The 17,378-nt window shown below is 32.9% G+C and overlaps 1 protein-coding gene across 2 annotated transcripts in view; it reads right to left on the bottom strand.

Moving 5' to 3' along the window:
• Window positions 1-707: 707 nt before the first annotated feature.
• The window catches only part of MEMO1 (mediator of cell motility 1), an 83,798-nt gene continuing 67,127 nt past the window's right edge, over window positions 708-17,378 (bottom strand). For both annotated transcript variants that reach the window (XM_081100828.1, XM_081100829.1), the window contains 3 exons: window positions 13,878-13,954; window positions 3,531-3,635; window positions 708-2,398 (listed from right to left, as the gene is read on the bottom strand). In XM_081100828.1, coding sequence (XP_080956954.1) covers window positions 2,267-2,398; window positions 3,531-3,635; window positions 13,878-13,954 — 314 coding nt within the window. In that variant the 3' untranslated portion in view covers window positions 708-2,266. The remainder of the gene's footprint in view (window positions 2,399-3,530; window positions 3,636-13,877; window positions 13,955-17,378) is intronic.

Genomic DNA, 17,378 nt, shown 5'->3' with positions numbered 1-17,378 from the left:
GCTACTGCCCATTCAACCTAGCAACCCTCTTGTGTTTTTTATTAAACAATCAACTATAACATTACAGAAGGAAAAAACTGATTCATTGTAAAGCCATTCATTAATTAGAATGATCAAAAGAACAAATATTTGCTTAACAAACTGTCAAAGATTTAAAAAATAAAAATCAATAGTCAAGAAGAGCAGTATGAGTATTCCTATATTGCTAATTTGGCACAAACTTTCTGAAGGGTAATTTGATCATATTTTAAAGAGCCTAAAAAGTTCTCAGCATCTAAACCAATTATCCCATTTCCATGAATATACCCTAAAGAACTAGTCTAATACAGAGTTCAAATTTCACATACAAAGATGTCCATCTGTAATTATTTATAATTTTAAAATATTAGAAACAATCTAATATTCAAGGAGAGAATGGGTTCAATTATGGTATATTCATATAACAGAATATTAGGCAGTCATTTTTTAAAAATCACATTTTTAAAGATATGGGGAAGGACTTATAATCTTAAGTTATAAAAGTAGGATACAACTATATGGTCAGTATAATCTCAATATTGTTATTATGCACACACACAATCACATGTACACACTCATACATATAAATAGCATAGACAAAGACAAAGAAAATACAAAAAAATTAATAGTATTATCTCTGGATAGTGAAATTGCAGACAATTTTTTCTCTTCTTTATACTTTTCAGTATTTTCTAAATTTTCCATAAGTCATGTATTAGTTTTATACTCAGAAAACATTAAAAATTCATTCCATAGTCAATTTTGAAAATTTTACATTCTATATAGTAAATAAGGAATAAATATTTATAGCACTTAAAAATGTATCTAAATTATGGGAAATAAATCAGTAATATGTTAGAGTATAATTTCCACATATGTTTAGGTGGGTAATTTTGAATCCAAAAGCAGCATTATTTTATCTCAATTTTTGTGTATAGAAAGTTGATATTTAGTAAATAAGAAATGCAATTTTTAAATAAAATTGGTGCAAGGCATCTAAAAATTGTGCTATTCTGGTATATCATTGAAGATATAAATGTTCCCCAATGTAATGAAGATACCCACTGTTAGATTAAAATAGGTATAATCTAGTACATGCATGGTGGCCAATAATTACCTAACTGAATACATTTTTTTTCCAATGTGATTAGAATTGGTCTATGCTAAAGGAAGAAATACAACACCATACCATTATTTTAGTTGGAAGAGCCGCACCAAAAGTCATGAAAAAATATTTTAGAACTATAAAAAAATCCAGTGGCTTTTTGTTGTTATTGTTAATGATGTCTTGCTAAAAATTCAAGTCAAAGTGCTTAAAGCACTTAAAAAGCATAGCAGCAGTCTATGGTCTGCAATGATTTAAAAAACTCTAAGAATACTCTTCAATGTTTCCTCATTTGCAGACTACTGCCTATCAAACACTATCTTTAGAGGAAAGGACTACATCTATGTTCTTTTATCAATCTTGAATATACAATATAGTAATGACACAAAGTGATGTCACACACAAAAAAAATTATGTAATTTAAAAAGCTAGCTTTAAAATATGATTCTAATATCTGTGATAAAAAATCACATATATATGCAAAATATAAAATACATCCTAACATATTTTTATATAAGAACTGAAGTTTACCACTTTTAACATAAAAATTGAGATGAATTAATAAAAAACAATTTTCATATATACCACAGAGCAATAAGTTTAAATCAGACTATTTTGAGTTGTGTAGCCCTTTATTAGCAACTAAAATAGAAGGTATCTGTTGTACAACACGGGTAGTAATTGACTATAACTGGAGAATTATTATATTCTAATACAGATCATTTATAAATGCAATTTCTTTATTAAAAAGCTTCCACCTTTTTTGTCTGTGTACAATTTGCAAAACTATTCTGAAAGCGGAATATATGTGCACAAGTCTGCAAAGAGTGCAAATTTAGAATATGGTAAATGCTTTACAAGTTACTTTCAAAACACTGCCACAACTGGGCCATTACATTGCCATCTTCTTTGATCAAAATATTTGATGCCAGCCTTCCTTCCACTGCCCTAAACTATAAAGCATTTTTTAATGAGTTGAAATTAAGGAAGGACTACACCTACTAGAAAAGAAGAGAAGAAAGTTCTATTTGTTTGAGGTTTCAGAATCCCCCCAAACCAGGATCTGGGTCTTGGTAAGGGCTAGGCTGGGACCCCGAACAGAGTATGAGTATGTGCAGGTGGCATCCCTGAGGATTCAGAGCGTCAGTGGACCGTGAGTGCTCCAGCAGCGTAACTCACTGAACTGTCTTGCCAGTTTCTGCACTGGCTTGACTGAGCATAATTCAAAAAGGAAAAGCTCATATTCATTCCATTCTTCTGGAGCTCTGTAATAGCCTAAAAAAAGAAACATGTGATTAGCACACTTTGAATGCGTTGGTGGCTTAACTTGGCCCACTTCACAGCTGGTGCCTAGATCTCTTTCACTCGTCACTTGTTTCTTTAATTTCTCTTCAACTCATGTTAAATAGGAATAAATGATAATTCCTAATTTAATTCTATCAAAGTACTTCTTTGATAAGACCACTTAAAAACAAAAGCAAATTAATTCATAGCATCTTTCTCTCTTTTCTCTAAACCAAATCTTAGCTACTCTACTATCTTGAATTGTTGCAGTCTTTTCTTTGTCTGACTCTGGCTAAGGTTAAAATGTATATAAATTAAGTTTCAAGAGGTATACCAGGATTTTTACTTTAATTGAGCCTATTATTACTTCCTCCTCCTCCCATTCCTGAGTATACACTCCCTTCTTTCTTAAAAGTCTTGCATTTTATTTCAGAAAATCCATACTGTTTTATTTATTAGGGAAAATATTAAAGTTATTCTCTCTTTCAAAATTCCAGCTACCCAAGACTTCTGGTGCTCACTTCGGCAGCCCGGACACTAACATTGGAACAATACAAAGAAGATTAATTAGCATGGCCCCTGCACAAGGATGACACGCACATTCGTGAAGCATTCCATATTTTAGAAAAAAGATTTCCACCTATTACCTCCATTCCTTAAATGAATTACTACTGTTTTTCTTGTAAAGAGAAAAATATATACATGTCATCTGTCTTGCTTTATTAACTTACACATTTCTAAAGTTCAAGAGCAAAATCTATTTATTTTTATATAGTCTAGGACACTAAATAAAACCAAGAAATCAATAAGAACACCTGTTGAAAGGTTACTTTGGTTTATATTTATAAAAAGCATACTGGAATTGGCTGAGAATCTAGAGAAAATGGGTCTGCATTCTAAATAATTTCTGCATTTAAAATAAAATACCAGCTTGTCTTCCAGTGACATATAACTTTATTCAGGTAGCCAAAACAATGGCAATCCAAATTATCTTAAATGTACTAAAAGAAAATTGACTATATGTTCCGAAAACCTATGCTACTAAGTTACCTTAAGAATTGAAGATATTTTAAAACATCATAGGCTCAAATATTAAAAATCAAGGCTTCTTAAGGATACTCACATTTAATAACACTCCGATGGGATGTCTTCCACATATAGTATTATGGTATTTCTTCAAGTAATTACTAAAAGATACAGGATCTAATTGTTCTATAATACTCATACCCTAAAAGTAAGTGAGAGGGGGAGAGAAAGAGACAAAGAAAATGAAAGAAAAAGGAAAAAAGGACACTATTATTTCCCAGTTACATTTAAAACAAACTGTTACTTAGAGCTAAACACTGTAATTTTTTAATTAAAGAGAAGTAAATAGACTACATTAAATAAACCTTGTAAAATACCAAACTCATCTGTCCAAAGCTAATCTCATAGTCAACTCTCCATAATACATACACTTTATTAATAGAAAACTTTTAACCCCCATTTAGTTTTCTCTGATCTCCTCATATATTTCTACACCATCTTCACCAGTTGCTACTTAGCTGATAATCGTTGAGCATTTCATAATTTTATATTTTTATATATTTTTAAGCAAATCTATTGTGAAAATTTTCATAAAATTAAATTTGATATACACCTGTTTTTCCCAAAATCCACTATATTTCTCCTACCATTGTCATAATCAAGAGTTGGTTGTAACTTAACTATTCCCATAACTAAACTTAAAGACATTTTAAATCATCAGTATTCTGGGTATGTGATAGAGGAGATACTACAAACTAAAGAAAAAAATAGTTTGCATATTTTTAATTAATTTAAAGTGCATAAAAGATTAATAAAAGGCTAACAAAGTAGGTCATTTAAGAACAAATTTTTAAAAAGAAAAGCTTTTTATTTCTTTAATACTTTAAACTAGGATGCTTTAAGATTTTTTCAGAATCAATGTTTGCTAGTAGACTATTATTAGAACAATCACTATGACTCGGACACTTGTTTACACTAAATTCTGTATTCTGCAAATGCATTCAAATAATATGTTCATAATACATTAATAAATACATAAGGGCAACTTAAACTCATCTGAATCAGGCAAATAAATTAATGATTCTAACTCATCACCTTACCTTATTTTCTTATTCTGGTAAAACACATTTGTGTTCAATAAACTGGATTAATATCCTTCAGGAGAAATGTAAATGGTAGTTTAACTAGGGAATTAACTAACATATTTTGTGTGGTTTTAAAATTATGTTTCCACAAAACAAGTAATGTGTAAACAGCACCTGGAGTAATCAGATGAAGAGTCATCTGAAAAATGATAGTACTCACAGATGACACACAAATATTGCAGTGGCAGCACCAAAATTTAATTAATAAATAATCTTTTTACACAATATTTAAGTCCTTCATAAACATTATTACATTCTGCTGCAACTATAGCTAGAAGACAGGCATATGCATGTATAATCAACTTTAAATTATCTGCATATCAATTAGCCACTCTCAAGACTTATCCACAAGCAGTGATTAATGCTAAGTTGGTTTTCCCCTGCCAACTACAAGGCTACCACATCAACAGCCTCCACTGACTTTGGTGTAAGCTCAGAGACAGATGAAATACCTTAGAAGATAAACAATTAGTATTTTAATTCTGGTGCAAGGAAAAATCACACAATATATTTCTAAACCAAGCAGAGATGAAGTAACAACTCTTTTCCATAAATAGAGATAATCACGATATAACTCCCTAACGATGAAGAAACAGACATGAAGAAGGTTAAAAGCTTGCCTCTAACTTTCTAACCCTAGGCTCTTTCTCATTGACTACTCTGCCTTACCTCGTATAACAAAGACATACCAACAATTCTTTAAATAATCTCTTTAAATAATATGGTATAGATGTTATATGAGAATTTTAATGCTCTTGGATGAAGTCTAGGACAGCTTACCTTAAATAGAATTCCAATCATTAATAAATTATGTGGCATTGAGGTTCCAATGTATGTTTTATTTTATTTTATTTTTTTAAAAAATATATTTTATTGATTTTTTACAGAGAGGAAGGGAGAGAGATAGAGAGTTAGAAACATCGATGAGAGAGAAACATCGATCAGCTGCCTCCTGCACATCTCCCACTGGGGATGTGCCCGCAACCCAGGTACATGCCCTTGACCGGAATCGAACCTGGGACCCCTCAGTCCGCAGATCGACGCTCTATCCACTGAGCCAAACCGGTTTTGGCCCAATGTATGTTTTAATATTAAAATCTCAAAGCACATTTTTGAACAAACATATGAAATGTATATACTGACATGAGGGATTCAAAGAGAAGGAAAATAATGATCCCACTTTAGAAGAAAATAATTCAGTGAAACTGACCAAGAAATTTCATATAAAAAGAGATAAAGTTATAAATGTAGAAGACGTTACTAAATAAAATGTTCAAAATGAAGATACTGGTTAAATTACAACAACAAAAAAAAAACCTTGGTGATGGAATATAAGGAATTTAAAATTTTAATTCCCAAAAGTGTGTTATGTACCTACTAGGGCAAGAATCAATCTCATTACATTCAATTCTCTGATGAATATGATAGTTAAGAGGTATGCCTTTTAATAAAAGAGGGACAGAGAGAAAAGTTAAGGCTTTACAATTGAAAAATTCATGAAGTTCACAAACAGCAATAATGATAAAATTGCAAAATGGGACATTCATTAAGTAATACAGAACACTGGCAAATATGCTTTAGTATATGTTTATGTTTTGATGCTAACAATTTTGAAATTACTATTACCAAAATTCCAAGATGATGAAAAATAAAATGCTTCTCAAATATGCTTAATTAACTTCTCCATTTCTTAAAATATGAAGATATGATCACTGGAAGATATGATCAGTGAATCTAAGGTTCAGGCACTGGAAAGCTTGCCTATAGCTTAGTAAACCGAATATTTGTTCACATGAATTGAATCTAATATGGAGCAGTGAAGTGGGTCACTACCCATTCAGTTCTAAGATACAAACCAGATGTTATAAACACCAAAAGTCTATCCATCAAGACTGGATTTCTGAGGAAGTTAGTACCTTCAGCAAGAAATTCTCAGATTGAAAGCTAAGTCTCTACTTTGAGGGGGAGAAGGGCAGAGGGTATCAATCATTGTCCGCACTCTCCCAGTAAAGGGTGAAAGCTTGCAATCAAATCCCAATGGCAGTCCTAACCTAAATAGGCAGTTTTAACGGACAGAACTGCAGATTCAGGACTCTGGTACAATAACAAAAAACTCCCCTTTGAAAAAAGTTTATCTATATATAATAAAATACTTAAATTTTATTTAATTATTATCTCCCAGAAGTAATCTCTCTCTAAAATAACAAACACAAAAGAGTAGCTAAGCTTTTTAAGAGGTCTTTAAGAAATAAAAACTAGAATTATGTCTTCTAATTATGAACACATAATTAATCATATTATCAAATCATTAGGACTCTTTTTAAGTGAGTATATACATTTATGTTGGAAAGATGAGTACACATTTAGGAAGGTAAGATGAGAACAGAAAATATTCTGGTTTCTGTAAGAGGCATCAAGATAAAATCATATAGTGAAAAAAAATTTATAGGAAAAAAACATCACCCTAAAGACCATTGTGTTAAGAAGCAATGTACTACCTTAGAGATGGTATTATATAGCTATCTTAAATCATTATCTTAAGTAGCTAGCTATCTTAAAAATGATGTTTTACAATTGCTAAAGACTACTAAAGAAATTATTGGTCTAAGTCAAGAGAAAGGTATGAATAGACAAATATAAATAATTTCAATTTCAAAAGAGTAAGAAGGAAGAAAAGTAGCTGAAGTTCAAAGAAAATGAAGTGTTTACTAATAAATGTGGAAGGAAAAGAAGTTGTAAGGATGACTACAATGACATTTTTGGATTCTCTCTGCCAAAGCATAAGTAATTTGTCAATGTCCATATTGAAATATTGGTCTACATCAAAAGTGGTACAGAAAAAATAATCATGTAATATATGTAAAATACGTATAAGTATGGCTAATGTTTCAAGTATGTGATCTAAGAAGTTAACAAACATCAATGTCTTAAAATATGTTCTGCTTTGGTCACTGTAGTTACTGAAATTACAAAGTACTAATTACCAAAAAACCATGGTCAGTAGCTAATAATACTATGACTTTCAGAATCTGTATCTTATAACCAGTTACCTCACTCCCTCAAATACAACTTTTGGAAGATCCACTTTGTTTTCTTATATATTTTTTTCTTTATGTATGTATTTTTTCACATAATTAATTTCCAAGATACTCAAATGCTAGAGATATAAACATTTTGTAATAAAAACAGCTATTTTTCTTTTGCTTTGGAAACTAGAACCTACTTTTGTCTGTTTCCGAGCTTTTTAATAACTACATTTAACAAGACTTTTCTGGTAACCAAAAAGGACCAAAACTAGTTATCACACAAATTTTAAACAGGTTAAATCTAAAATTTTATATTTAAAAATAATTTCACTCTATCAAACTTTCAAAATGTATAATTATTTATAATTCAGAATTACTAACATTTTTGTAATACTTACAAAGAGAACCACCAATTTCACTGTATTTGCTCTGAAAAAACTGAATATGAAAACTAAGATATTGGTTCTCGAATGAGATTATTTATAACATAAAATGATACTTTAAGAAATAAATATATAAGAAATATACAGAGGGATATTCACCATTTGGTTATATAAATCAATTAAGAAAACACTATATTATAAGAAAGTCTGCCTAATAGTGAGAGTACATATATACACATATGTATAAAAACATACATACATGAGTATTCAAACAGAGCTAAACCATTCTTATTACTTTAATCCATTTATTCTAACTCCCAGAATTGATTTATAACTTGAATTAACAGCATGCTAATACAAGAACAGAACACTTATGAGTCATTTAAAAATCTATACATAAATAGAAATGCTTCAATAAATGGACTGCAAAAGTCATCTCCAAGTCAAATGTTATATCAAATATTAAAATCAATCATATTAATATGAAGCAAATACTCGATATTTATTCAGAAATTATATTCCAGGCTATTTAAATAAAAATTTTAAAATTATGCTTCTTTGGACATCTAAAGTAAGGTAAGTCAGATGCAGATTTAGAAGTCACCTAAAGCTCACTGGTTCTACTTATACTTTTGAAGTTTCAAAGACTTTGAAGCTAGCATAAAAGCAGTAATTTCAGGAAAAATATGATAATCATGCCAATGGGTAAATGATACTCTTTTCTGCTCTGCCTCAAAGTAAGAAACCAAGGTCTATCTATTTAACTGATCAATTTGTCTCAAGAGAGACAAATTAAGCCAGCACTCTTAATATAAACTAATAACACAGTTGGTAGAAAGGTTAAAAGAATTAACTATGGGTGTTTATATATAACACAAACACAGAATAACAAAGACTATTAAAGTACTTAGATATGAACACAGTTCTAGAGAGTTCCAAAGGATGCTACTATATTCACTCACTTGAGAGCAACAGGCAAGCCAATGTTTTGGGGGAAAACATTTTCCATATGTTAAAAACATCATTCATAGCCCTAACCGGTTTGGCTCAGTGGAGTGTCGGCCTGCAGACTCAGGGGTCCCAGGTTCGATTCCAGTCAAGGGCATGTACCTTGGTTGCGGGCACATACCCAGTGGGGAGTGTGCAGGAGGCAGCTGATTGATGTTTCTCTCTCATCGATGTTTCTAACTCTCTATCCCTCTCCCTTCCTCTCTGTAAAGAATCAGTAAAATGTGTTTAAAAAACAAACAAAAAACCATCATTCATTGATTTGCAAATTCTTACATTTGCAAAATTAAATGTTGCCTGATTAAAGTTCACAAATAATATAAAGAGAAAAGAAGGTGAGAAAACTTCAACAGATCAAGAACCATAGTGGACCAATTCAAATTTACTACCAAGCTATTTTAGGAATAAAGATGTTGTGACTCTATACTACCAAAGAGGATCTCCAGAGGCAAGTCTATTTGAAAAAGTTTCACAGATTATTTCAATCGTAAAACCAGAATTGATGACTACTACTGTAGACAATCTCATCTTTGGCCTGGCTTTATTTACCATCTGTCATCTCCCCCTAACTTACTACCAACACCCACTGTTACTACTTCTGACCCTGGTGTAAAACCCATTCTCTACAACAGCCAGAGTAACCTTTAAAATAATGTAAATTAGATCACCTCACTTCCCACTGCACTTACATAAACTTCTTACCCTGGAATATAAAGCCCTGCACTGACCCCTGCCTCTCTTACCAAAGCTCAAACCATTCTTACCCTTACCTACTCTACTACTGCAACACTGGACTTTTTTCTTTTCTCCTCACACCAGCATCTTTCCTATCTTAAGGTCTTTGCACTGGCAATTCCTTCAGTGCAAAGATCTTCCCTCTGATCATTACTTGGTTTGCTCCTCCTTATCACTTATATTTCAGTTTAATGTTCCTCCTCAAGGAAGTCTTTCTCCAATCAGCCTAGAATCATCTACTATCTCAAAACCATTTAAATATTTTCTAAATAGCACATATCACTATTGGAAACTAATTTACACACATCCTTACCTTTTTTATTTTTATTTTTATTTTTTTTGTTAACCCTCTCCAGAGGATTTTTTTCCATTGATTTTTCAGAGAGAGTAGAAGGGAGGGAAGCAGAGAAGGGAGGGAGGGGGGCGGGGGAGAGAGAGAGAGAAAGAGAGAGAGAGAGAGAGAGAGAGAGAGAGAGAGAGAGAGAGAGAGAGAAACATCGAAGTGAGACACATCAACTGGTTGTCTCCCACATGTGCCCTGACCAGGGGCCAGGGATCAAACCTGCAACCCAGGTACATGCCGTTAACCAGGAATCAAACCCGTGACCCTTCAGTCCACACCCAATGCTCTAACCACTGGGGACATAGTTACCTTTTTAAAAATAATGTGTATCTCCCTTCCATTAGAATAAAATTTCTATGAGATCAAGTCTGCTTGTTTACTGCCATAGCTCCACAAGTGCCTACACTGTAATCCAAATGCCTACTTGATTGACATCTCCACCTGAATGTCTTAAAGGCAACTGCATATATCCCCTAATAGAATTTACGATCTCCATACCTCCTAAAATATCTGGACCTATCAGCTTATGTTTCTGACGTAAGTGAACAGCAATACCCCACAGTAGCATAAACCAGATATTTAGGGGCCATCCTTGATACTTCCTTTTCCAAGAACTATTGTAAATTTGTCTTTTATATATACTGAACACATCCACTCTGTCCCCCTCTCTTCTAACATCACTACCCCATCCACTGTCTAAATTACCATTTTTCACCTGAATTACCCAACTAGTCTACTCATTTCTCCTCTGGCATCCCTCCAATCCATTTGCTCCACTGCAGCTATATGATCTATTCAAATACAATCTGATTTTATCACTTTCCTATTAATATTCTTTAAATCGCCTGTTCTAGATTCTCTGGCTCCATTTCTCACCACTTCCCCATCCAATCGTCCATCGATTCATTCAATAAATATATACTTAGTACCCACTGACAGGCTGATACAAAATGGACAAAGATCCTGATTTCATGAAGCTTATAATCTAATAGGGGAGGTTATCGCCAAAGAAATCAACAAATACTAAGCTATAATCACATAGTAGTAAGTACTAAAATGAAGAATAAAGCAGGATACATTCATACAATAACTGTTCACCATAGAGCATAATAAAAAGCTGCGGACACAGTTTTGGGTTGTCTCAATAATGAGAAGATGCTACTGGGGGACTCAGTGGATGGAGTCCAGGGATGTTGACTGTCCTGCAATCCAGGACAGTCCCACACACAAAGTGCTGTTCTCATCCCATGACACTTTCCCATTTCCATGTAGGTGAAAACCTGCTTATAATTATCTACATCCTAAGTCTATTTTACATACAAACATAAAGAAGTTTCATGTGATTTTAATATACAGATTTCCCAGAAATGGAACTATCTTATAAAGTGAGGGAAGATTATATACTTTGTTTAGTTTACAACTTTACTAAGTTTGCATTTTTAGTTGTCCCATTAATGATACTATGTGTGTAAGCATCTAACTCCTTCAGTATATCTTTATTAGTAGAGTTGTGCCTGGGCATTCACATTAAATATATATTGATTTATTATAAATTACTTTCACTTATTTCTTTGTCATTTACAATTAGGGTATTCATTTAACTTAATTATACATATTGGATGGTAATATGCACTAATTCATTCATTTGAAAAATATTTATTGAGCACCTACTTATTATGTTCTAATCACTATTCTAAGTACATCCGATACATTGGTGGGGAAAAAATATCCTAACATAACTGTAATAAGTAAATGTTTTAGTCTGTTAGAAGAAAAAGTAGACTAGGTAAGATGGGTTGGGAATACTGAATAGAGTGAGTGTATAGGATGCAAAATTAAAAAGGGTGGCCACTAGTCCTCATTGGGAAGGTGAAAGATGAGCAAAGCCCTGAGGTAAATTAGACAGTCAAGTGCAAAAAGGGCAAAGGTCTTAAGCTAGGCACATATATGGCATTACTGAGGAACATTAAGGAGACCAGTGTGTCCATACTACTTCCTAAATATCTCTTCTATTTCTGGATTGTAATAACGTCTGTTTAAGTCTGTTCAAAGACTAGACTATAAATTCCACTAAGTCAGAGACCATGTTTTCTCCTCTTAACATCACCAAAGCTACACAGAGTATCAGATACACAGCAGACACCTACTAGCTGTATGAAGAAAATAAGCGATGAGGCAACTGATACCTGAAGCTCAGAAAAATAAGATTAGAACTAGAAGCCAGAAAAGAATTAAATGACTGAAATGATAGCATAATAAAGTCAAAAGAAAACTAAACTGAAATCTAGACAAATCCCAAAGGTAAAAGTATTAAGCTATAATTGTATTTAAAGTAACAAAATAAATTTAAATAAAAATCTCGTAAGTAACTAAATTTGCATTCATTCCATCTGGCTTTTAATAAAATATATTATGCAATATAATCTACTTGTAGGTTCAGATCCAGATTTCTTACTAAAACGTTTTATCTGCTATAGACTAAATATTCTTGTACTAAATCATATGCATAAAGCTACTAACACAGTGGTAAAGTTGATTTTAACAAATCAGACTTCAAGGCTGATAGAGTTTAAAGACAATTTAGAGACTACCTACTCCAAGTATCTCATCTCAGAGATGACAAGTTGAGGACTAGAGAATTGAAAGGATCTATCAAAGTTCAGAGCACATAAGTGATATACTTGCTAGGTTTAATATTCTGTTATGAGTAGATACCAAAATGATTTATTGACTGTGTAAACATTAAAAGAAATACTATGACTACCATAGTACTTCAAGGAAAATTATAGGATCAATGTCTACTGTATTTCTGGGCTAGGTAAAAATAAAATCATTTTTATATTCTGTATTTAAAATAACAGCCAGCCTGAGCATCGACCCATGAACCAGGAGGTCACAGTTCAATTCCCGGTCAGGGTACATGCCAGGATTACCGGCTCAATTCCCAATGTGGGGCATGCAGGAGGCTGCCAATCGATGATTCACTCTCATCACTGATGTTTCTGTCTCTCCCTCTCCCTTCCTCTCTCTAAAATCAATAAAAAATATTTTTAAAAATTAAAAAAAAAATGAAATTCCATTTAAGAAAAATCTAAATAGCCAAAAATAAAATATATATACATACACACCAAGCAACCGGAATGCCGAAACGACTGGAACGACCAGTTGCTTTGATGCGAACTGCACCCTGATCAGCCCCCCACCCTAATCAGGGGTGGGGCCAGCCGACCAACTGCCCGCAGCCCCTCCCCCTAGCTGGCCACGGACCCTACCCCCCCCCACCCAGCCCCACCCTCAATCACCCCCCCCACCCCAATCGAGGGCAGGGCCAGCTGGCCAAACTCCCACATCCCCTCCCCCCACCAGCCCAGCCCCGACAGGCTCCAATCAGGGCAGGCTGGCGGGACCCCACCAGAGCACGAATTCGTGCACTGAGCCTCTAGTTAATAAAAAAAAAAACTAAGAATTTGCTCTGTTTTTTTCCACTTAACAGTAAATATTGGCATTAGTTCCCGGTGTCCCTAAAACTAACACATTCCCCCAAATAATATCAAAAATCCGTATCTAATTATTCTTAAGTTGTCTCATTAATCAAATAAAATTAAGATGAAGGAAATTCCCACTAATAGGACAGGGATTTTTTTTATAATCAATATTGATATGATTACAAACTATACTTTGCACACTTAAAGATAAAGAATTATTAGTCCACTGTTTCAACATATTAAGTCTTGAATCACTAATCTGAAATTAATTAAAGAAAAGAATCTTAGAGCATTAAAACCCCACACCTGAAAGACTTACCATTTTATCTAGGTGTTCAATGGATCTATAAATCTCCCCCTGGGATTCATCATAGTAACTGTAACGGAACCTTTGACCTTGAAACAAATATCATGTACAAAATAAAATAGGGAAAAATTAGAAGCTAAAAAGAACGCAATCGCTTACCAAATAATTTCAGTTCTCAAGGAAGGCAAAGCACAGCTTAAGCCTCTGAGAAAATCATTCCCAAGAGCCCTTGGTATATAAAAATAAAAGGCATATTTGGGAAGGTAGTAAAGAGATTATATATCACCAGTGTTTTATAATGTTAAAACTATTTCAAATTGTAAAACCTTATAGCAATACAAAAGACTAAGGAAACAAAACAGCTTAAAAGTTAGAAGCATTGTTAAATATATTATATCAGTCTAAAATGGAGAGTAAACCCAAAGAGTATGATGCAAGAAATTCTGGTTTAAGAAAACTCTCAATGTAACAAGTCAATGAAAGCTTAGCTTTTGCTGTACAAATGAAAGATTTGATCTCTATTACAGAAAAAAAAATAAAGTGTAGATCAGAGATACATGTGGTTTGTGTGATTTTTATTACCTCAAAAAATTTTATCTCATTTTCGCAAAACTTTCTACTTGGAAAAGGATCAATAGAAGTGCCTTAAAATAGCATTCACAACACAACAGTCCTAATCTGACAATAAGATCTCAATAAGGGTGCAAGCACAGAACATTCGATGGTTAGCCATTCTCCAGAGGGTAAAATAGAAGAAGCTCAAAAAGAAGATAGAAAACGAAAGACTGAGGAGATAAACTTTGCTTCCTACTAAAGTCAGAAGAAAACCTAAAACAATGTGTTCTAAACCCACATAATTGTGGAGTATCATTATACTGATTATGTTGCATCTAAATCTTTATTTCAGCAACACTCTTATTTCCAAGAACTCATTACTTTTCTATTTCTTTATTTTAAAAGATTTACAAAATGCATTTTGGAAAATATCACAGCACACCAATCATGAATACACACACTATGTGTCTTGTGCTTCATTTTCAGATCAAGTTCACATATCCAATTATTATTCTCACACCTGATAAGACAGATTTCTTAGACTGGATAATTAAGATTTTTAAGTTTTCTGTTTATCTTGCTAAAAAATATCATGTTATAAATAATGAACGGTGCAAAATTATAAAACCCATTTGATGTCTTTTTTTGAAAAACCAGACATCATATTTCTTAAAACTTAATTGTTGATGCTGACCATATTTAATGGTCACATCTCTACACTATACATATTTCCTTAACTGTCACATTTTAACTTTTCATATACATTACTATGTACAAGTATTCAATGTGGCAGTTTATTTTCCCCCAAGAGCCATTATTAAATCAATATTGCATCTTACATGATATCCTAGAATCAAGCAACAGGCTCTGAGACAATTGTCTGCTTTCTGAATATAAAAACCTATTGGTAAACACAGATCCACTATAGATCTTGCACTGAAAAAGTTCTTAGACAGTGACAGTTCATCACTCAATGCACCTATATTAAGTAATTCATCAGACATTTCTATCAAAATTTAAAAGTATAGATTCTTTTGTCTTTAAAGAATTTATGTATTTCCTTCTATGAATAATGAAAATTATATAATTTACCCCATTTTTCTTCTTTGCCAGGTGACTGTCAGAATATTCAAAGATAAATCTACAACCTGTCATAATAATTTATTGATTCAAATCAGTGGTATTAAACGTCCACTTCAATTTCAAGTTCTTTTGACAAAGCTGCCCAAAATCTTTGAGTGAACAATTAAATGAACAATCTTAGACAAGGAAATTCTAACTCAATATCACTGTAGTAATATCCTGGTAAGAAATTAAGATGAATACTCTTGGAAGCTAAATTGCTTCAGGTATACACTAATATATTCTTTTTTCTTGCTTCTGGAGATAGCTACTAGTTTTAGCAGTCAATAATCCCTGTGACCAGGACATAACTGCCTTTTCTGAAAACCAGAGAAAAACTCACAAACTTTGTGACTGCCATTTGCTATTCAAAAGTCTGTTTTGCTTATTTCCAAGTTCAGAGATACTGTTTCAAATGGTAGAAGGTGGCCAGACTTGCCTTAATCCTAAGTGAGAAGTATAACTGTATTTTAAAATACTATCTTGCCCATTTTATCATTTTAAAGGTAAGTTTCACTTAAAAACTTCTTCTGAAGTAAAAGTATATAAAATGTTTGAAACATTAAAATATTAAATCAACATGTAATTTAATAAGACAAAATACACAGAAAATCAATGAGTAAATGTTTAATATTTTGCTATTCTTTAGTAGCCACCTTGCATTTAGTAGTTGAAGAATTGATTAGAAATACTTGATGAGCTCTAACGAATCTATGTGTTAAGGAGCTAAATCCACACTACATATAGCTACTATATGGAAAAACTCTTACTTATGGTAGCTCAAACTATCTCACAATAATTTTTTTAACACGTTAGGCACCAAGCCTGTTTTGTCTTCCTTTCCGTTTCAGTCACCGGTGACTGCCATGGCGTTTAACATGTTAATTGTATAATATTTAAATATTATTTCAGCGATTCATTCTGGTCAATATACATACAGACAGCATCTAATTTAAAGTGAATAACTGGCCCTGGTCAGTGTGGCTTAGTTGGTTGAGCACTATCCCATCCACCGAGATGTCCCTGGTTCCATTCCTGGTCAGGGCACATGCCCAGTAAGGGGCATGCAGGAGGCAGCTGATCCATATTTCTCTCTCTCCCTCTCCCATCCTCTTTCTCTAAAATCAATAAAAACATATTAAAAACATAAAATAACGTAAGTAATTGCCATTATCCTAGCCTGTGTGTGTGTGTGTATGAGCAATTTTAGTTAAACATCACTTGGAACTTGAGTTCAAAAGGTATTTTTTGTTTCTAATTATTAAAAAATAAGTTTATCAAGATTTTATTTAATAAGAAATAAAAGAAATGACAACACTAGCACAATACCCTGATCATAAATGTACCTTTAATTAAATATTTATTGTTGACTTGTAATACATTATCATTGCATGTACCTCATGAGCAGACATATTTTGTTTTTACAATTCTTCTAACATTCAATAAAGCTTAACCCCCTAAACTGCACAAACACAGATGCCTATGCACCTGGAGGACTGGACTTGTGCACTTTTGTAAGTATGAATAAAGCATATCACATAGTAAGAGAAAATTACTTACCTGAAACTTATCCTTTCAGAAGGTACACTGGGAAAATGGATTCTTTGAGCCCCTGTTTCACCTCCAAGTATGAGCTTTCTAGCTTTAAGAGCCATTGGCACTGCCCCTAGGACAGCACAAGCTTTGCAACTCCCCTAGTGAGTATGTCAGTAGTTTCTTCAGGTGCCTTCCCTCAGTTCTTTTCAAATTCAAAAGATGAGAGAAAAAATAACCCAAGAAAAAAATCCTGTAAAGCAGAAACCTTACTCTTTGAGAGAAGGAGGGTAGCTCATTTGT

Source organism: Myotis nattereri (assembly GCF_964212035.1).
Source record: "Myotis nattereri genome assembly, chromosome: 10".
Classification (NCBI taxonomy): Eukaryota; Metazoa; Chordata; class Mammalia; order Chiroptera; family Vespertilionidae; genus Myotis; species Myotis nattereri.
This window is presented reverse-complemented; position numbering and strand designations above follow the sequence as displayed.